General features: G+C 36.9%; 1 protein-coding gene across 1 annotated transcript; it reads left to right on the top strand.

Annotated features, from left to right (window-relative positions):
• The first annotated feature begins 113 nt into the window (after positions 1-113).
• Positions 114-24,281, top strand: LOC132547443 (uncharacterized). Its single transcript, XM_060211198.1, has 9 exons — positions 114-150; positions 4,127-4,264; positions 4,799-4,847; positions 5,793-6,062; positions 11,853-12,080; positions 13,250-13,811; positions 20,530-20,659; positions 23,163-23,328; positions 24,019-24,281. The coding sequence occupies exons 2-9, from the start codon at positions 4,178-4,180 to the stop codon at positions 24,270-24,272; spliced, it is 1,746 nt and encodes a 581-aa protein (XP_060067181.1). The 5' UTR covers positions 114-150; positions 4,127-4,177; the 3' UTR covers positions 24,273-24,281.
• The last annotated feature ends 318 nt before the right edge of the window (positions 24,282-24,599 follow it).

Raw genomic sequence — 24,599 nt, 5'->3', positions numbered from 1 at the left:
CACTTCAAGAACCCAAGTCATTATATGGACGCTGACGTTAATTTCAAGCAGACATGGGCCGAGGATAAAGTTTTGGGTGGTTAACTGTAGTGCCTGCCTTCAGGTAACACGCATTTAACTTCTCTCTAATTAGTGCTGTTACGATACGGGGTAAGTTTTGCAGTAATTAACATTATTTTTAATGCTGATGTCGTTTTTCTTCTCCTTATTGATATATATCGTCATTTCCTCCATAAACCTGAAGCTTATAAGCACATTTCGGAATAGAGTTCGAAAATAAAACGAAATATTACTGTCACGTGTGACGGTGAACACAATGCCAGTTATATGTTACAATCTCTCAGTCAAGAACCTAACCATGTGAGATTGTCTTGTTGTACTGAAAATGGTAATAAGGTTCTTAAGTTTACAACACAAATTACATGTCAGACTATAAACTTGTTACCTTGTTGATCTCGTAATTTGGACGCAAATGTTTCATTGACATACATGACAACTTGATCATTTCTGCCAACTTTCAAACATAGAAATTTGAGTCTCAGATCTCCTGTACTTAGCTGGTTCTGAAAGCTAGCCTAAATATTAAATGTTCACACACAAAGGAGAGTCATGATTAAAATCTTTGGCATCTTATGTCAATTTTTTGTTGTAGAATTTCTATATCGGCCCAAAATATGGTAGAGACATTCCGTTGTTGTGGTTTTCCTAACCTATAAGCATATCAATGATAGTCTAAAGTATAGTTATAACAGGTTAAATTTTAAATGGTAGCTATGGGAGGATGGCTTTCAAACGGACCTTACTGATGCTGTAAGTGGAATAACTTCAACATCAGCGGATGGTAATGACACAATTAACTGAGGTCGGTAGTAGGTTCCATGTCCACACAGTAGATTAAATAGGAGTGTTGGTATTGGTGTATTGATGGTCATGCCCTCTAGTCCTAGCTGATGTTGTTGCAGGTCACACCCTCTTGTCCTGGCTGATGTTGTTGCAGGTCACACCCTCTAGTCCTAATTGATGTTGTTGCAGGTCACGCCCTCTAGTCCTAGCTGATGTTGTTGCAGGTCACGCCCTCTAGTCCTAGCTGATGTTGTTGCAGGTCACGCCCTCTAGTCCTAGCTGATGTTGTTGCAGGTCACGCCCTCTTGTCCTAGCTGATGTTGTTGCAGGTCACGCCCTCTAGTCCTAGCTGATGTTGTTGCAGGTCACGCCCTCTTGTCCTAGCTGATGTTGTTGCAGGTCACGCCCTCTAGTCCTAGCTGATGTTGTTGCAGGTCATGCCCTCTTGTCCTAGCTGATGTTGTTGCAGGTCACGCCCTCTTGTCCTAGCTGATGTTGTTGCAGGTCACACCCTCTTGTCCTAGCTGATGTTGTTGCAGGTCACGCCCTCTTGTCCTAGCTGATGTTGTTGCAGGTCACACCCTCTTGTTCTAGCTGATGTTGTTGCAGGTCACACCCTCTAGTCCTAATTGATGTTGCTGCAGGTCACGCCCTCTAGTCCTAGCTGATGTTGTTGCAGGTCACGCCCTTTAGTCCTAGCTGATGTTGTTGCAGGTCATGCACTCTAGTCCTAGCTGATGTTGTTGCTGGTTGAATGTAGGCCTCCATTCTGATGTCATTGAGGACACGGCATCAATCTGCTGGGCCTTAAATCTGCACTCCAGGTGGTAGCTCCGACTTAGTTTCTGAGGTGTACTCATGACACTGCTATACTGGCTGTAGTTGTCCAAAGCATACTGAGCTGCCTTTCGTTGAACCTTCTCCAGATAATGGATGTTGTTCTGGGTACGAGTGTTCCATATAATGGATCCATTTTCCATACACAGACACAGGTGGTGTAGAAGTTAGTCTTCACATTAACTGGACATACTTTATAGGGACAAAGACATCGATAAGCTTTTTACAACTGGTATCTATATGCTTGTCCCAAGAAAATTTGTTCAGTATGTGTATCCCATGATACTTAGCTGATGGGAATGTCTGTAGATTGTTTCTGTGGATTAAGCATACATTTGTCATTTGGGTTCTCTTCCTGGTGACCCATATGACCTTACACTTGTCTGCATTGAATCGCATCTGCCACTTGGGCGCAGTTTATCGGTAATGTAAGTCCATAGTTCTGTGTGTTCTATCCAGAACTTTTTGAAATATGTTTATTATATAAATCTATTATATTGAGAGGGATTCAAATCATTGGCAGTAGCATACATTTATTCCAAAAGACACTTTGATAGATTTTTGCTCATTTTTGTCTCCAGATTTAGGTGATCATTATGGAACTCTCCTATTTTAGAAACTAAAGTGACAGTAAAATAGAGGTTAGTTTTGAATTCTATGCAATTAGCACTCAAGGAGAGATTGTTCTTTTACTATAAAGCAGCTTTTGTGCACAATATACTTTTACCAATTTCCCAATCAAAGCAAAATTGCAAAACATTATTGCTATAAATCAATAAATGGATAATGAACACAGATTTGTATGGTAAATGTTTGGTTTGTTATAATAATGACTCATTAAATCCATGGTTTGTTATAATAATGACTCATTAAATCCATGGTTTGTTATAATAATGACTCATTAAATCCATGGTTTGTTATAATAATGACTCATTAAATCCATGGTTTGTTATAATAATGACTCATTAAATCCATGGTTTGTTATAATAATGACTCATTAAATCCATGGTTTGTTATAATAATGACTCATTAAATCCATGGTTTGTTATAATAATGACTCATTAAATCCATGGTTTGTTATAATAATGACTCATTAAATCCATGGTTTGTTATAATAATGACTCATTAAATCCATGGTTTGTTATAATAATGACTCATTAAATCCATGGTTTGTTATAATAATGACTCATTAAATCCATGGTTTGTTATAATAATGACTCATTAAATCCATGGTTTGTTATAATAATGACTCATTAAATCCATGGTTTGTTATAATAATGACTCATTAAATCCATGGTTTGTTATAATAATGACTCATTAAATCCATGGTTAAACTAAGTTTCAAGAACAATTCATTCCCTTAAAAGTTAGATTCTGGGGATATATGTTTGTTAGGTAAATGAAACAGTGGAGATCTGTAGTATGTTTTAAACTCATCAATAGGTTACCTTTAATACAAAGCCACAGAGGCTTTTACATAACTATGATCAACCTTTCCATTGTTATCTAATAAAAACATGTGACACCTTATCAATTTTAAAGTTTATTCCACTGGTTTATCCCTCTGGATGTTTTACCATTAATAAGGTGTCACACCAGGCTATTAACAGGTCACTACTGACTGTATCCCTCATACATGTTAAGGTTAGCTCACCTTGCACTTTGAATTTCTATGATGGTGACTCAGAATTCACAAAAGTAAATTACTGCAAACATGTTGTAATACTGAAATCACTAAAGTTAGTAGCCATGAAAGAAGGTTGGTTTATGCTAGATCTATTTTTAAATATGTGATTGAACTCGAAATGGGAAATTAAAGATCTGAAATTAAAATTAATTTAATCTTCGGATCTGCTTTCATATCACTTACCTGGTCAATATATGTAAGGAAAAAGGGGGGCAAATGGAAAATAGAATAAATTTTGACAGAAAAATGGAAAGTTACTGAAATGAAGGACTAGCAACAAGCTCACAGATCAAAAAGTAACTGAAATGTCAAGGTCATCAGATTAGAAGTTGGGGTCAAAATTTACAGATTTTGTAGGTATTTTGTTACAATGCCAAGCAGCTTTAACAAAAAAGGGCTAAACAATCATTAGACTAACAGCCTGGGTCAAGACACTTGAATGAAAGTTAAGGTCATTGTGTTGAGAATAAAGGTCAGATGAAAATTTTGTTTGATATGATAAAGAAAAGCTGATCTGAATGAAATGAGTAAGTACATGATCCAAGGTCAGAGGTCAAGATCCAGATTAAATTTTCTATCTGTTAGTCAAAGATAATTGATACCATAGGTCAAGATCATGGGCCAAATTTCATTATCAAGTTGTTTATTGATATTTTGTAATGAGCAGCTGTTCTTGTCAAATGTAGTAAGGGGTGTATGATGATTATGTTGTCATGCACAAAAGCAGTTTTTTTTAGTTTAAATTGGTTTCTTTTTCAGAAGGATGATTTTCCTGCTTGAGAAATTTAAACTCAACTTGATGCCATCAATATGAATATGGGAAGAGAAGCCAGTCTGCAACTGTTGTACAACGAGCATCTTTACTACACGAAAGGTCAAGCAACTGTCCTTAAAAAGGTACAACTAACTTGTCCATGGCTTTGCTTCACATGATATCAAGTCTCATTTATCCAAACTCTGGAAATGTAGCACGGGCAGGAGAGTAAAAGTTATCCCCAAATCACTGACTTGGTAGTAGAACTGTCACTTAACATTATTGGACATCTGATGAAAATGTGACAGAGTTGCAGGAAAAATAATGGTAATGATGGGACAACCAGGTAATCAGTGGTGACAAGATAGTGGGACATCAAATTACAGTGGTAACACAATTAGAAAATGGGACATCTAAGTAATTAGTGGTGACTGGATCGTTAGACATTCAATTAACAGGGTGATGTTGATTGGGGGCAACAAGCAATTATTGGTAAATGGATAATGGGACAACCAGTTAGTGTTGATTGGGGAGAGGAAGTAATGACTTGAGGCACTTCCAGGTAGTGTTGTGGTATCTATGTGGAAATATGTTACTGAAAGTTATTGTCATATTTTGTATTTAACTTTTTGTTCTAATTATATTTATAATAGTTATAGTATGTCTTTATTTTTTAGAAGAAAGTTATTTTGAAGGAGAAGAAAATTGGAGAGGAGTTTTCTTTTTGTAAGTATTGATGATACTGAATAAAAATTTTACAACATGAAACCTCTATCATTATACATCTGTACCTACAAAACAAAAAACTACACTTCAAAAAGTGCTTCATAACTCTGTAAATAATTTTCTGGAGAGTATATAGTTGCCGCTCTGTCGGTTTTCAATCCATCCTTTCATGTCGGGAATGTAACTTTGCCCCTAGTTAAGTTGCAATCATGAAACCTGGTGTATGCATTAGTCTTATAAAGATGATGTGTAGTGTATCATATTTAGGACCCACAACCCCTTAAAGTTATTGCTCTTTGTTTAAATTCCATGGTTGGGGCATATCTTCACTTGCAGTTAAATTAGAATAATTAAACTTGGTGTATACAATGATCATACTAAGACAATATCCAGTGTACAAAGTTATTGCCCTTTGTTAAAAGTTTAATGTTCAGAGCATAACTATGAATTGCTTGCATTTAAACTAGGACAATAAAAACTGGTTTACAGAAATATAAATTTGAATAAATATAAACTTTATTTATTTTACAACAATTGTGAAAAAAGCTATCAACTTCTATTAATCATTCTTGTTGGCCCCGATTGAAGCGTATGGTGGATATCACCGTGGAAACTGGAGTATGCGATGAAAACATATGTAGTCAGGCAGGTGACTCCATACATTTACATGTCTATTCAAAGGATTCTAACCCTTGCAGGCTAGGTGAAAGAAAGTGCATTACCACTGCACCACCCGACCACTCATGTGGTTTATACATAGGTCATGCTAAGGCAATGTGCATCATGTTAAAGCCAGTGTGTGCAACCTCTTGATTACAGAATTATTGCCCTTTGTGAAAATTTTATTTCTAATGGAGCTGTTTTCATTAGATTCACTGATACTGTTGTTTTTGATTTATAGACATATAGTGTTTGACAATTGTGTTGTATGTTTACAATTTACAGTCAAGCTTGCTGATGTACAGTTTCAACAAGAGGAGTTATGTTTTCTTGAGAGGGATGAACTGGAGTATAAAGTTCCAGGCCCTGTCCAGCACCTTTGTGGTACTGCAAAGAAACAATTTCAACGCAAGCGTTTCCATACCCTTTGTGTTTTGACATATGATATTCAGAAAAAAACCTCAAGCCTTCAAAGGTTTTATGAAGAATCTAACAGTGGTGAAATTTGCATCAAGAAGATAGCAACACTGAAAAGAAGATTAGATTCAATTTTAGGTATGAGAAAATGATTAATTACAATTAACAAAATAGGGTAGATATAAGGATGATACACCTGTAAGTGTTTAATAAACCTACAGCTGTGTATCAATAAGTCCACACTCTCTATAAACCCCACAGCTGTGTATAAATAAGTCCACACTCTCTATAAACCCCACAGCTGTGTATAAATAAGTCCACACTCTCTATAAACCCCACAGCTGTGTATAAATAAGTCCACACTCTCTATAAACCCCACAGCTGTGTATAAATAATAAGTCCACTCTCTATAAACCCCACAGCTGTGTATAAATAATAAGTCCACACTCTCTATAAACCCCACAGCTGTGTATAAATAATAAGTCCACACTCTCTATAAACCCTACAGCTGTGTATAAATAAGTCCACACTCTCTATAAACCCCACAGCTGTGTATAAATAAGTCCACACTCTCTATAAACCCCACAGCTGTGTATAAATAAGTCCACACTCTCTATAAACCCCACAGCTGTGTATAAATAATAAGTCCACACTCTCTATAAACCCTACAGCTGTGTATAAATAAGTCCACACTCTCTATAAACCCCACAGCTATGTATAAATAATAAGTCCACACTCTCTATAAACCCCACAGCTGTGTATAAATAATAAGTCCACACTCTCTATAAACCCCACAGCTGTGTATAAATAAGTCCACACTCTCTATAAACCCCACAGCTGTGTATAAATAATAAGTCCACACTCTCTATAAACCCTACAGCTGTGTATAAATAATAAGTCCACACTCTCTATAAACCCTACAGCTGTGTATAAATAATAAGTCCACACTCTCTATAAACCCCACAGCTGTGTATAAATAAGTCCACTCTCTATAAACCCCACAGCTGTGTATAAATAAGTCCACACTCTCTATAAACCCCACAGCTGTGTATAAATAATAAGTCCACACTCTCTATAAACCCCACAGCTGTGTATAAATAATAAGTCCACACTCTCTATAAACCCCACAGCTGTGTATAAATAAGTCCACACTCTCTATAAACCCCACAGCTGTGTATAAATAAGTCCACACTCTCTATAAACCCCACAGCTGTGTATAAATAATAAGTCCACACTCTCTATAAACCCCACAGCTGTGTATAAATAATAAGTCCACACTCTCTATAAACCCCACAGCTGTGTATAAATAATAAGTCCACACTCTCTATAAACCCCACAGCTGTGTATAAATAAGTCCACACTCTCTATAAACCCCACAGCTGTGTATAAATAAGTCCACACTCTCTATAAACCCCACAGCTGTGTATAAATAAGTCCACACTCTCTATAAACCCCACAGCTGTGTATAAATAAGTCCACACTCTCTATAAACCCCACAGCTGTGTATAAATAAGTCCACACTCTCTATAAACCCCACAGCTGTGTATAAATAATAAGTCCACACTCTCTATAAACCCTACAGCTGTGTATAAATAATAAGTCCACTCTCTCTATAAACCCCACAGCTGTGTATCAATAAGTCCACACTCTCTATAAACCCCACAGCTATGTATAAATAATAAGTCCACACTCTCTATAAACCCCACAGCTGTGTATAAATAAGTCCACACTCTCTATAAACCCCACAGCTGTGTATAAATAATAAGTCCACACTCTCTATAAACCCCACAGCTGTGTATAAATAAGTCCACACTCTCTATAAACCCCACAGCTGTGTATAAATAAGTCCACACTCTCTATAAACCCCACAGCTGTGTATAAATAAGTCCACACTCTCTATAAACCCCACAGCTGTGTATAAATAAGTCCACACTCTCTATAAACCCCACAGCTGTGTATAAATAAGTCCACACTCTCTATAAACCCCACAGCTGTGTATAAATAAGTCCACACTCTCTATAAACCCCACAGCTATGTATAAATAATAAGTCCACACTCTCTATAAACCCCACAGCTGTGTATAAATAAGTCCACACTCTCTATAAACCCCACAGCTGTGTATAAATAATAAGTCCACACTCTCTATAAACCCCACAGCTGTGTATAAATAATAAGTCCACACTCTCTATAAACCCCACAGCTGTGTATAAATAATAAGTCCACACTCTCTATAAACCCCACAGCTGTGTATAAATAAGTCCACACTCTCTATAAACCCCACAGCTGTGTATAAATCTCTATAAACCCCACAGCTCCACACTCTCTATAAACCCCACAGCTGTGTATAAATAATAAGTCCACACTCTCTATAAACCCCACAGCTGTGTATAAATAAGTCCACACTCTCTATAAACCCCACAGCTGTATGTCAATAATAAGTCCACACTCTCTATAAACCCCACAGCTGTGTATAAATAATAAGTCCACACTCTCTATAAACCCCACAGCTGTGTATAAATAAGTCCACACTCTCTATAAACCCCACAGCTGTGTATAAATAATAAGTCCACACTCTCTATAAACCACACAGCTGTGTATAAATAAGTCCACTCTATATAAACCCCACAGCTGTGTATAAATAAGTCCAAGTCCACACTCTCATAAACCCCACAGCTGTGTATAAATAAGTCCACTCTCTATATAAACCCCACAGCTGTGTATAAATAATAAGTCCACACTCTCTATAAACCCCACAGCTGTGTATAAATAAGTCCACACTCTCTATAAACCCCACAGCTATGTATAAATAATAAGTCCACACTCTCTATAAACCCCACAGCTGTGTATAAATAATAAGTCCACACTCTCTATAAACCCCACAGCTGTGTATAAATAAGTCCACACTCTCTATAAACCCCACAGCTGTGTATAAATAAGTCCACACTCTCTATAAACCCCACAGCTGTGTATAAATAATAAGTCCACACTCTCTATAAACCCCACAGCTGTGTATAAATAATAAGTCCACTCTCTCTATAAACCCCACAGCTGTGTATAAATAATAAGTCCACACTCTCTATAAACCCCACAGCTGTGTATAAATAAGTCCACACTCTCTATAAACCCCACAGCTGTGTATAAATAATAAGTCCACACTCTCTATAAACCCCACAGCTGTGTATAAATAATAAGTCCACACTCTCTATAAACCCCACAGCTGTGTATAAATAAGTCCACACTCTCTATAAACCCCACAGCTGTGTATAAATAAGTCCACACTCTCTATAAACCCCACAGCTGTGTATAATAGTCCACACTCTCTATAAACCCCACAGCTGTGTATAAATACGTCCACACTCTCTATAAACCCCACAGCTGTGTATAAATAAGTCCACACTCTCTATAAACCCCACAGCTGTGTATAAATAATAAGTCCACACTCTCTATAAACCCCACAGCTGTGTATAAATAAGTCCACACTCTCTATAAACCCCACAGCTGTGTATAAATAATAAGTCCACACTCTCTATAAACCCCACAGCTGTGTATAAATAATAAGTCCACACTCTCTATAAACCCCACAGCTGTGTATAAATAATAAGTCCACACTCTCTATAAACCCCACAGCTGTGTATAAATAATAAGTCCACACTCTCTATAAACCCCACAGCTGTGTATAAATAATAAGTCCACACTCTCTATAAACCCTACAGCTGTGTATCAATAAGTCCACACTCTCTATAAACCCCACAGCTGTGTATAAATAAGTCCACACTCTCTATAAACCCTACAGCTGTGTATAAATAATAAGTCCACACTCTCTATAAACCCCACAGCTGTGTATAAATAATAAGTCCACACTCTCTATAAACCCCACAGCTGTGTATAAATAATAAGTCCACACTCTCTATAAACCCCACAGCTGTGTATAAATAATAAGTCCACTCTCTATAAACCCCACAGCTGTGTATAAATAATAAGTCCACACTCTCTATAAACCCCACAGCTGTGTATAAATAAGTCCACACTCTCTATAAACCCCACAGCTGTGTATAAATAATAAGTCCACTCTCTATAAACCCCACAGCTATGTATAAATAAGTCCACACTCTCTATAAACCCCACAGCTGTGTATAAATAATAAGTCCACACTCTCTATAAACCCCACAGCTGTGTATAAATAAGTCCACACTCTCTATAAACCCCACAGCTGTGTATAAATAATAAGTCCACACTCTCTATAAACCCCACAGCTGTGTATAAATAATAAGTCCACACTCTCTATAAACCCCACAGCTGTGTATAAATAATAAGTCCACACTCTCTATAAACCCCACAGCTGTGTATAAATAATAAGTCCACACTCTCTATAAACCCCACAGCTGTGTATAAATAAGTCCACACTCTCTATAAACCCCACAGCTATGTATAAATAATAAGTCCACACTCTCTATAAACCCCACAGCTGTGTATAAATAATAAGTCCACACTCTCTATAAACCCCACAGCTGTGTATAAATAAGTCCACACTCTCTATAAACCCCACAGCTGTGTATAAATAAGTCCACACTCTCTATAAACCCCACAGCTGTGTATAAATAAGTCCACACTCTCTATAAACCCCACAGCTGTGTATAAATAATAAGTCCACTCTCTCTATAAACCCCACAGCTGTGTATAAATAAGTCCACACTCTCTATAAACCCCACAGCTGTGTATAAATAAGTCCACACTCTCTATAAACCCCACAGCTGTGTATAAATAATAAGTCCACACTCTCTATAAACCCTACAGCTGTGTATAAATAAGTCCACACTCTCTATAAACCCCACAGCTGTGTATAAATAATAAGTCCACACTCTCTATAAACCCCACAGCTGTGTATAAATAATAAGTCCACACTCTCTATAAACCCCACAGCTGTGTATAAATAATAAGTCCACACTCTCTATAAACCCCACAGCTGTGTATAAATAAGTCCACACTCTCTATAAACCCCACAGCTGTGTATAAATAATAAGTCCACACTCTCTATAAACCCCACAGCTGTGTATAAATAATAAGTCCACTCTCTATAAACCCCACAGCTGTGTATAAATAATAAGTCCACTCTCTATAAACCCCACAGCTGTGTATAAATAATAAGTCCACACTCTCTATAAACCCCACAGCTGTGTATAAATAATAAGTCCACACTCTGACTGAAAGGAAATATCTGGTGAAAAGATGTTTCTTGGTCAAAGCTCAACAAATTTCAAGGAAAAAAGGAAGAGAAAAGAAATGACATAACCGTTAATCTAGGTCATAACTGCCTCTATTTAGAACAATATTAAAAGCTAATGTTTGATATGGAAATTAGTTAAAGTTAATTACATGTGTCCAGTTTGAATGCCAGCGGTGCATGTTTTAATGTATTTGTGATGAATTGTATTTCTTATGAACATTGAAGAATATCAGGTGAGCGATGCAGACTTATTGGGCTGCCTTTTATTGATAAGCATCCTTTTCATTTAGTTTATACAAAGCAATATCTGCCAAACAAAACCAGTTGAGCGATACAGGACCTATGGGTCTCATTTTGGATTATTGAACCAGAATGTAGGAGTCCTGCAGCAACAAATGAAGTGCATTTGTATACATCTCTAATTAAATCTGTAAAGTACAACTCAATTTAGTGTACACATTGATATTTCAATTATCTTAGGTGAAAACATGATATTTGGTGGATTTAGGAAGAAGGTTCTGTTCTGAATCACATGTTCTAACCATTTTGTAAACATCTCCCAGGAACAGTGTTATTTTAAATCCTTGATTCATCTCACTGATTTAAAGTGAGATCAGCTGAAGATAGCATTCTTGTTGATAATTTCTGTCACGCTATCCTGTAAGACATCTTTGTTATATTGTTGTAATATTTCTTGTTTCTAGGACCATGTTTTTCTTGGTTTGTGGACACTGTGGAAGATGTAGGGTATGGACCTTCAATAAAGTTAAGACTTTTGATCACATCACAAAACCTGTGTTTATTGGACCATAAAATGCAGCTTCTCTACTTCCATCAACTAGATAAAGACAACCCTAATATTACTATCAGTTACGACAACAATAGAAATGTGCTAGAAATGAACTTCAAGGAAATATGCCCATGTTCTCCCAGTAAGTATCAACACTCAGTACTGAATACAAGATTGTAGTGGTTCATTCCTATGTTACATACATAACTAACCTAACATCATACATATTGTAAATATACCCTCTAACCAGGTTTTACTGACAATTCTGTATTATAAATATACCCTCTAACCAGGTTTTACTGACAATTCTGTATTATAAATATAACCCTCTAACCAGGTTTTACTGACAATTCTACATTATAAATATACCCTCTAACCAGGTTTTACTGAGAATTTTATATTGTAAATATACCCTCTAACCAGGTATAACTGAGAATTCTGTATTGTAAATATACCCTCTAACCAGGTTTAACTGAGAATTCTGAATTGTTAATATACCCTCTAACCATGTTTAACTGAAATTCTGTATTGTTAATATACCCTCTAACCAGGTTTAACTGAGAATTCTATATTGTAAATATACCCTCTAACCAGGTTTAACTGAGAATTCTATATTATAAATATACCCTCTAACCAGGTTTTACTGACAATTCTACATTATAAATATACCCTCTAACCATGTTTTACTGAGAATTTTATATTGTAAATATACCCTCTAACCAGGTATAACTGAGAATTCTGTATTGTAAATATACCCTCTAACCAGGTTTAACTGAGAATTCTGAATTGTTAATATACCCTCTAACCAGGTTTAACTGAAATTCTGTATTGTCAATATACCCTCTAACCAGGTTTAACTGAAAATTCTATATTGTAAATATACCCTCTAACCAGGTTTAACTGAGAATTCTATATTGTAAATATACCCTCTAACCAGGTTTAACTGAGAATTCTGAATTGTTAATATACCCTCTAACCAGGTTTAACTGAAAATTCTGTATTGTTAATATACCCTCTAACCAGGTTTAACTGAGAATTCTGTATTGTTAATGTACCCTCTAACGAGGTTTTACTGAGAATTCTATATTGTAAATATACCCTCTAACCAGGTTTTACTGACAATTCTGTATTGTAAATATACCCTCTAACCAGGTATAACTGAGAATCCTGTATTGTAAATGTACCCTCTAACCAGGTTTAACTGAGAATTCTATATATCTTATCTGCTCAAAATTGTCCAGGAAGTGAGCTGTCATCTTTAATTTCCTGTACCCAATCAAGATAAAAATGAAGCCCTTTTTTTTTTTACAGATTTCCAGAGTATGAAATGTATACGGGTGCTGACAGGACTTGGGGAGGAAATCAAGAGCAAGGTGGAAACTATTTTGATGGGAAGTCTGCCACCAACAGGACATATCCGAAATTGGAGATTTGACAATTTAGAAGTGCGTAGTGTTATTGAAGACTTTGAAGATGTAGAAGAAATTTCTCCCCCAACACCACATTTTCAAATGCATATCACCCTACCACCTCCATGTCAGCATGGTCAAAAATCACCTGTAGAAAATGATGACAGTGCCCAGTCAGACTTCATTCCTGAACTGGTCTCGCCCCTGCCGAGAAATCCAGGGTTATTCCGAACACAGAGCATGAACGGCAAATGTGTAAATCATGTGTATCAAAATGAGGAATTCTGTAAATCTCACTCGAGGCGTGCACACGAGGATGGCAGTTACACTTGTCCTTTCAGGGATGACCGACACAATCGGCTTAGCTCTGAGTTTGGTGATGTCAACATTACAGCCATGAGGAAACATGAATACTGGTTTGATGTGAGTTTCAAAAGACGAAGCATCGACAAAATTTACTCAAGGTTGGTCAGATTCTTATCAGTCAAACTGTACATTTACAATTGTTACATGTTAACCTTTTCGGCGCCAAATATCTCTCACAATGTACAGGTCAGCGCAAAATATCTTTCACAATGTACAGCTCAGCGCCAAATATTATAAAAATATATGGCGGCCTGTCTGCATGTCGACTTTAGTCGCCTACAGTGATAGGAACCACATGTAAATGATGATGTGCAACACAATTCCATTATAATTTCACCAACAATCTACAGCTTCATCCAATTCACCAAAGTTTTAGCAGTCAGCTGGCTTGATTTTTTCATGAAATAAATGAAAAATCTTCACTACTATACCCATTGCCTTTTTGGTGTATTCGAGTCTTTTTCTTCCAACAGTCTTTAAAATTAATCCTCATTTATATTGACAAATCTTCTGCTGTCTGTTATCTTTTCAACAAACAACTATGGATTGTGCATTTCTGATGTCATGGAAAGTCCCTTGTTACTATATTGAGGTACATACCTTTGTTGCTGTATTTTTTATCCATCCAGAATGCTAATATGACATCACAGAATGTTCCTCGTTTCCATAATTGGGTACGAACAAGTATTGTTAGATTGATTAAGGGTTGATAGAATGCTTGAGCAATGTGGGATTGTTTACAATCAGCCAATCAGAAAAAGGTCATTGTATACCATTGTATCATCCAAGAGTGCCAGTAAACCTGTATAATAATAGGTACATATCATTGTATCATCAAATAGGGCCAGTAAACCTATATAATAATAGGTACATATCATTGTATCATCAAACGGGGCCAGTAAACCGGTATAATAGGTACATATCATTGTATCATCAAACGGGGCCAGTAAACCGGTATAATAGGTACATATCATTGTATCATCAAATGGGGCCAGTAAACCTGTATAATAATAGGTACATATCATTGTATCATCAAACGGGGCCAGTAAACCTGTATAATAATAGGTACATATCATTGTATCATCAAACGGGGCCAGTAAACCTGTATAATGATAGGTACATATCATTGTATCATCAAAGGGGGCCAGTAAACCTGTATAATAATAGGTATATATCATTGTATCAACGGGGCCAGTAAACCTGTATAATAATAGGTACATATCATTGTATCATCAGACGGAGCCAGTAAACCTATATAATAATAGGTACATATCATTGTATCATCAGACGGGGCCAGTAAACCTGTATAATAATAGGTACATATCATTGTATCATCAAACGGGGCCAGTAAACCTGTATAATAATGGGTACATATCATTGTATCATCAAACGGGGCCAGTAAACCTGTATAATAATAGGTACATATCATTGTATCATCAAACGGGGCCAGTAAACCTGTATAATAATGGGTACATATCATTGTATCATCAGACGGAGCCAGTAAACCTGTATAATAATAGGTACATATCATTGTATCATCAGACGGGGCCAGTAAACCTGTATAATAGGTACATATCATTGTATCATCAAACGGGGCCAGTAAACCTGTATAATAATGGGTACATATCATTGTATCATCAAACGGGGCCAGTAAACCAGTATAATAGGTACATATCATTGTATCATCAAACGGGGCCAGTAAACCAGTATAATAATAGGTACATATCATTGTATCATCAGACGGGGCCAGTAAACCTGTATAATAATGGGTACATATCATTGTATCATCAAATGGGGCCAGTAAACCTGTATAATGATAGGTACATATCATTGTATCATCAAACGGGGCCAGTAAACCTGTATAATAATAGGAACATATCATTGTATCATCAAAGGGGGCCAGTAAACCTGTATAATAATAGGTACATATCATTGTATCATCAAAGGGGGCCAGTAAACCAGTATAATGATAGGTACATATCATTGTATCATCAAACGGGGCCAGTAAACCGGTATAATAGGTACATATCATTGTATCATCAAACGGGGCCAGTAAACCTGTATAATAATAGGTACATATCATTGTATCATCAAACGGGGCCAGTAAACCTGTATAATAGGTACATATCATTGTATCATCAGACGGGGCCAGTAAACCTGTATAATAATAGGTACATATCATTGTATCATCAGACGGGGCCAGTAAACCTGTATAATAGGTACATATCATTGTATCATCAAACGGAGCCAGTAAACCTGTATAATAATAGGTATATATCATTGTATCATCAGACGGGGCCAGTAAACCTGTATAATAATAGGTATATATCATTGTATCATCAGACGGGGCCAGTAAACCTGTATAATAATAAGTACATATCATTGTATCATCAAACAGGGCCAGTAAACCAGTATAATAGGTACATATCATTGTATCATCAGACGGGGCCAGTAAACTTGTATAATAGGTACATATCATTGTATCATCAAACAGGGCCAGTAAACCAGTATAATAGGTACATATCATTGTATCATCAAACGGGGCCAGTAAACCTATATAATAATAGGTACATATCATTGTATCATCAAACGGGGCCAGTAAACCAGTATAATGATAGGTACATATCATTGTATCATCAAACGGGGCCAGTAAACCGGTATAATAGGTACATATCATTGTATCATCAAACGGGGCCAGTAAACCTGTATAATAATAGGTACATATCATTGTATCATCAAACGGGGCCAGTAAACCGGTATAATAGGTACATATCATTGTATCATCAAACGGGGCCAGTAAACCTGTATAATAATAGGTACATATCATTGTATCATCAAACGGGGCCAGTAAACCAGTATAATGATAGGTACATATCATTGTATCATCAAACGGGGCCAGTAAACCGGTATAATAGGTACATATCATTGTATCATCAAACGGGGCCAGTAAACCTGTATAATAATAGGTACATATCATTGTATCATCAAACGGGGCCAGTAAACCAGTATAATAGGTACATATCATTGTATCATCAAACGGGGCCAGTAAACCTGTATAATAATAGGTACATATCATTGTATCATCAAACGGGGCCAGTAAACCTGTATAATAATGGGTACATATCATTGTATCATCAAACGGGGCCAGTAAACCTGTATAATAATAGGTACATATCATTGTATCATCAAACGGGGCCAGTAAACCTGTATAATAATGGGTACATATCATTGTATCATCAAACGGGGCCAGTAAACCTGTATAATAATAGGTATATATCATTGTATCATCAAATGGGGCCAGTAAACCTGTATAATAATAGGTACATATCATTGTATCATCAAACGGGGCCAGTAAACCGGTATAATAATAGGTACATATCATTGTATCATCAGACGGGGCCAGTAAACCTGTATAATAATAGGTACATATCATTGTATCATCAGACGGGGCCAGTAAACCTGTATAATAATAGGTACATATCATTGTATCATCAGACGGGGCCAGTAAACCTGTATAATAATAAGTACATATCATTGTATCATCAGACGGGGCCAGTAAACCTGTATAATAATAGGTATATATCATTGTATCATCAAATGGGGCCAGTAAACCTGTATAATAATAGGTACATATCATTGTATCATCAAACGGGGCCAGTAAACCGGTATAATAATAGGTACATATCATTGTATCATCAAACGGGGCCAGTAAACCTGTATAATAATAGGTACATATCATTGTATCATCAAACGGGGCCAGTAAACCGGTATAATAATAGGTACATATCATTGTATCATCAAATGGGGCCAGTAAACCTGTATAATAATAGGTACATATCATTGTATCATCAAACGGGGCCAGTAAACCGGTATAATAATAGGTACATATCATTGTATCATCAAATGGGGCCAGTAAACCTGTATAATAATAGGTACATATCATTGTATCATCAAATGGGGCCAGTAAACCTGTATAATAGGTACATATCATTGTATCATCAAAGGGGGCCAGTAAACCTGTATAATAATAGGTACATATCATTGTATCATCAAAGGGGGCCAGTAAACCAGTATAATGATAGGTACATATCATTGTATCATCAAACGGGGCCAGTAAACCGGTATAATAGGTACATATCATTGTATCATCAAACGGGGCCAGTAAACCTGTATAATAATAGGTACATATCATTGTATCATCAAACGGGGCCAGTAAACCTGTATAATAGGTACATATCATTGTATCATCAGACGGGGCCAGTAAACCTGTATAATAATAGGTACATATCATTGTATCATCAGACGGGGCCAGTAAACCTGTATAATAGGTACATATCATTGTATCATCAAACGGGGCCAGTAAACCTGTATAATAATAGGTACATATCATTGTATCATCATACGGGGCCAGTAAACCTGTATAATAATAGGTATATATCATTGTATCATCAAACGGAGCCAGTAAACCTGTATAATAATAGGTATATATCATTGTATCATCAGACGGGGCCAGTAAACCTGTATAATAATAAGTACATATCATTGTATCATCAAACGGAGCCAGTAAACCTGTATAATAATAGGTATATATCATTGTATCATCAGACGGGGCCAGTAAACCTGTATAATAATAAGTACATATCATTGTATCATCAAACAGGGCCAGTAAACCAGTATAATAGGTACATATCATTGTATCATCAGACGGGGCCAGTAAACTTGTATAATAGGTACATATCATTGTATCATCAAACAGGGCCAGTAAACCAGTATAATAGGTACATATCATTGTATCATCAAACGGGGCCAGTAAACCTGTATAATAATAGGTACATATCATTGTATCATCAAACGGGGCCAGTAAACCTATATAATAATAGGTACATATCATTGTATCATCAAACGGGGCCAGTAAACCAGTATAATGATAGGTACATATCATTGTATCATCAAACGGGGCCAGTAAACCGGTATAATAGGTACATATCATTGTATCATCAAACGGGGCCAGTAAACCTGTATAATAATAGGTACATATCATTGTATCATCAAACGGGGCCAGTAAACCGGTATAATAGGTACATATCATTGTATCATCAAACGGGGCCAGTAAACCTGTATAATAATAGGTACATATCATTGTATCATCAAACGGGGCCAGTAAACCAGTATAATGATAGGTACATATCATTGTATCATCAAACGGGGCCAGTAAACCGGTATAATAGGTACATATCATTGTATCATCAAACGGGGCCAGTAAACCTGTATAATAATAGGTACATATCATTGTATCATCAAACGGGGCCAGTAAACCAGTATAATAGGTACATATCATTGTATCATCAAACGGGGCCAGTAAACCTGTATAATAATAGGTACATATCATTGTATCATCAAACGGGGCCAGTAAACCTGTATAATAATGGGTACATATCATTGTATCATCAAACGGGGCCAGTAAACCTGTATAATAATAGGTACATATCATTGTATCATCAAACGGGGCCAGTAAACCTGTATAATAATGGGTACATATCATTGTATCATCAAACGGGGCCAGTAAACCTGTATAATAATAGGTATATATCATTGTATCATCAAATGGGGCCAGTAAACCTGTATAATAATAGGTACATATCATTGTATCATCAAACGGGGCCAGTAAACCTGTATAATAATAGGTACATATCATTGTATCATCAGACGGGGCCAGTAAACCTGTATAATAATAGGTACATATCATTGTATCATCAGACGGGGCCAGTAAACCTGTATAATAATAGGTACATATCATTGTATCATCAGACGGGGCCAGTAAACCTGTATAATAATAGGTACATATCATTGTATCATCAGACGGGGCCAGTAAACCTGTATAATAATAAGTACATATCATTGTATCATCAGACGGGGCCAGTAAACCTGTATAATAATAGGTATATATCATTGTATCATCAAATGGGGCCAGTAAACCTGTATAATAATAGGTACATATCATTGTATCATCAAACGGGGCCAGTAAACCGGTATAATAATAGGTACATATCATTGTATCATCAAACGGGGCCAGTAAACCTGTATAATAATAGGTACATATCATTGTATCATCAAACGGGGCCAGTAAACCGGTATAATAATAGGTACATATCATTGTATCATCAAATGGGGCCAGTAAACCTGTATAATAATAGGTACATATCATTGTATCATCAAACGGGGCCAGTAAACCGGTATAATAATAGGTACATATCATTGTATCATCAAATGGGGCCAGTAAACCTGTATAATAATAGGTACATATCATTGTATCATCAAATGGGGCCAGTAAACCTGTATAATAATAGGTACATATCATTGTATCATCAAACGGGGCCAGTAAACCTGTATAATAGGTACATATCATTGTATCATCAGACGGGGCCAGTAAACTTGTATGATAATAGGTACATATCATTGTATCATCAAATGGGGCCAGTAAACCTGTATAATAATAGGTACATATCATTGTATCATCAAACGGGGCCAGTAAACCTGTATAATAATAGGTACATATCATTGTATCATCAAACGGGGCCAGTAAACTTGTATAATAATAGGTACACATCATTGTATCATCAGATGGGGCCAGTAAACCTGTATAATAGGTACATATCATTGTATCAACGGGGCCAGTAAACCTGTATAATGATAGGTACATATCATTGTATCATCAGACGGAGCCAGTAAACCTATATCATTATAGTTTAATATAATAACCATGTTGACAGTGATATATATCTTCTTTGTTTACAATGATCTCTTACTTATAACTAGACTGGATGAGAATTCAACAAATCTAAAAGAAGTCTGGAACCCTAATACTGACTGTTCTCTAAATATCCCAATACCTGCTGTCAATCCAACTGCCTGTGGAATGGAAGATGATGTATACTGGAACACTGATGTAAGTCAATGTCTTATACAATTGTAACATACTGTACAGGTGTAAAGTAAAGCAAAAGTGTCACATACTCTATAGGTGTCACAAACTCTACAGATGTTAAATACTGAACAGGTGTCACATACTGTACAGGTGTGTTCAGGTGTCACATACTGTACAGGTGTGTTCAGGTGTCACATACTGCACAGGTGTGTTCAGGTGTCACATGCTGCACAGGTGTGTTCAGGTGTCACATGCTGTACAGGTGTGTTCAGGTGTCACATACTGTACAGGTGTGTTCAGGTGTCACATACTGCACAGGTGTGTTCAGGTGTCACATACTGCACAGGTGTGTTCAGGTGTCACATACTGCACAGGTGTGTTCAGGTGTCACATACTGTACAGGTGTGTTCAGGTGTCACATGCTGTACAGGTGTGTTCAGGTGTCACATACTGTACAGGTGTGTTCAGGTGTCACATACTGCACAGGTGTGTTCAGGTGTCACATACTGTACAGGTGTGTTCAGGTGTCACATGCTGTACAGGTGTGTTCAGGTGTCACATACTACCTAGGTGTGTTCAGGTGTCACATACTGTACAGGTGTGTTCAGGTGTCACATACTGTACAGGTGTGTTCAGGTGTCACATACTGCACAGGTGTGTTCAGGTGTCACATACTGCACAGGTGTGTTCAGGTGTCACATGCTGTACAGGTGTGTTCAGGTGTCACATACTGCACAGGTGTGTTCAGGTGTCACATACTGTACAGGTGTGTTCAGGTGTCACATACTGCACAGGTGTGTTCAGGTGTCACATACTGCACAGGTGTGTTCAGGTGTCACATACTGTACAGGTGTGTTCAGGTGTCACATACTGTACAGGTGTGTTCAGATGTCTCATACTGCACAGGTGTGTTCAGGTGTCACATACTGCACAGGTGTGTTCAGGTGTCACATACTGCACAGGTGTGTTCAGGTGTCACATACTGCACAGGTGTGTTCAGGTGTCACATACTGTACAGGTGTGTTCAGGTGTCACATACTGCACAGGTGTGTTCAGATGTCTCATACTGCATGCTGCTATGTCGTTAATTTTTGTGGGTAATTTGTTTTTATGCTACCTGGAGCATACTGTTGCTGTCTTGTATGGAGCATCACTTTACTTGCATTAAACTAAACTATTGAAATGCGATGTATACATCAGTCATACAAAAGCAATGTGCACTGTAGCAAAGCCAGGACCCATGACTCCTCAATACAGAGTTATTGCCCTTTGTTAAAATATCACATCCAGAACATAACTTTGCTTGCATTAAAACTAGGACCATGGAACTTTGTGAATACAATATTCATGTGAAGGTGTCACCTACTTTACAGAGGTAAAGTACTACACATGTGTCCTATACTGAACAGGTGTCACCTACTTTACAGAGGTAAAGTACTGCACATATGTATTATACTGAACAAGTGTCACCTACTTTACAGAGGTAAAGTACTACACATGTGTCCTATACTGAACAGGTGTCACCTACTTTATAGAGGTAAAGTACTGCACATATGTATTATACTGAACAGGTGTCACCTACTTTACAGAGGTAAAGTACTGCACATGTGTCCTATACTGAACAGGTGTCGCCTACTTTACAGAGGTAAAGTACTACACATGTGTCCTATACTGAACAGGTGTCACCTACTTTACAGAGGTAAAGTACTACACATGTGTATTATACTGAACAGGTGTCACCTACTTTACAGAGGTAAAGTACTGCACATGTGTCCTATACTGAACAGGTGTCACCTACTTTACAGAGGTAAAGTACTACACATGTGTCCTATACTGAACAGGTGTCACCTACTTTACAGAGGTAAAGTACTGCACATATGTATTATACTGAACAGGTGTCACCTACTTTACAGAGGTAAAGTACTGCACATGTGTCCTATACTGAACAGGTGTCACCTACTTTACAGAGGTAAAGTACTACACATGTGTATTATACTGAACAGGTGTCACCTACTTTACAGAGGTAAAGTACTGCACATATGTATTATACTGAACAGGTGTCACCTACTTTACAGAGGTAAAGTACTGCACATGTGTCCTATACTGAACAGGTGTCACCTACTTTACAGAGGTAAAGTACTACACATGTGTTCTATACTTATCAGGTGTCACCTACTTTACAGAGGTAAAGTACTGCACATGTGTCCTATACTGAACAGGTGTCACCTACTTTACAGAGGTAAAGTACTGCACATATGTATTATACTGAACAGGTGTCACCTACTTTACAGAGGTAAAGTACTGCACATGTGTCCTATACTGAACAGGTGTCACCTACTTTACAGAGGTAAAGTACTACACATGTGTTCTATACTTATCAGGTGTCACCTACTTCACAGAGGTACTGCACATGTGTATTATACTGAATAAGTGTTACATGTTCAAAACAGTAAAGTAACAGTATTGGTGGCAAGTTTTCTGCAGCCATGTTTAAAAATACTCAAAAGATACATTGTATTTTCAGTTATGTCTATGTATTCAGCAAGTGTTCGAGTCTAAGCTTAGGAAGTCCGAACTTATGGAAGCCTTGGATGTGACATGGGAACAACTAGTGGCTCTCTTTATTCACCTTGATGTCAGGACACTCCATGTTAAAGCCAAGGACTGGAAGGACTTTGCAGATATCCTAGGTAACTTTATGTGATTCCATTTTGATGTTCTCTCTAGACATATTGTATCATGGTATACTGGGTGTACAGCTGTCTAAAATTTCACTTTCTGCTTAATATTTTTACGATATTTAATCTCATATGACTTCATACAGAATGCTGTAAAGTTTTTGGGTTCATCAGAGGCCAAATCAGTGTACATCTCGTAACAACCATTATCATTTTATTTCAAAATTGACAAATCAAATGTCACTGAGTGTATATTAAGTTCCACATAATTGCCAGAAAAATTTGTTATTGATGTGATAAAATTAATTAAAGCTGCTTCTTTAAATATTGTTTCATTTCATTTTGTTCCTGTGACATTTTCATCCTTCTACTGTTAATAGATAAAAAGTTTAAAGTATCAGTGCTTAAATTGTAACTCTTGTAAAGCTCACCTTAGCTGACTTTTTCAAAATCAAAATTTTGAAAATCACTCCAGAATTCTATTTCCGAATTAAGATTGAGTGAAATTTATTATCATTAAATCATTGAAGACAATCACACATCATTGTATTTTTGGGGTGTTTTTTTTTTTTTTTTTTTCCTGAAAATGATTTATTGGAATCTTTATCGGATGGTAGCCTTGCTACAAAGGCATGAGGGCCACGATGAAGAAAAACAAAACTGTTCTGTTGTCTCTATTTTCTACTCTTTTTTTATTCTCAGGGCTGCCAATACGAGATATAGAAATCATCCAGCATTTCTGTTACACATACCATGAGTGGCCCATGTTCATTATTTTGTCCTATTGGATGATGCTGTCAAGAAAGCGCCGCGAGACATTGCCATCATGTCGTCACATCGAGCTCAAAAAGATATTACAAAGACTTGGTCGACATGATTTATTGAAAATCCTTACCACCAGAAATGTGAACGAACACATTCAAGTGGCACAGGAACAGGAAAGCACACACCTGTAGGATGTGATACTTATCGTTTACAGGACATTGTAGACAAAGTGGTATATTTCTGACTGTTCTATCCCCATTATGAACTTAATGGCATTTTAATGTAATATCAACATCACAATATTTTCCAGTAGTCAGTTTGCATAAACAAATTGGAAGGAAATACCCCAGGCCAATTGAAATTAGACCAATCTAAATATAGCACAATCATTACCTAATGATGTCGAAAGTAAAAGCGCAATGTTGGATCCAAGCAGCAGGTACCATGTAAATGAACTGGAAATAGACCATTGTTTTTGTGTGGCCTGCAGAGCTGGCGGACACTTAGGGATCACTTTG

The sequence above is a fragment of the Ylistrum balloti genome, unplaced genomic scaffold (assembly GCF_031769215.1).
Source record: "Ylistrum balloti isolate Yb309-2 unplaced genomic scaffold, AGI_CSIRO_Ybal_v1 Utg369954, whole genome shotgun sequence".
In the NCBI taxonomy this organism is placed as follows: Eukaryota; Metazoa; Mollusca; class Bivalvia; order Pectinida; family Pectinidae; genus Ylistrum; species Ylistrum balloti.
This window is presented reverse-complemented; position numbering and strand designations above follow the sequence as displayed.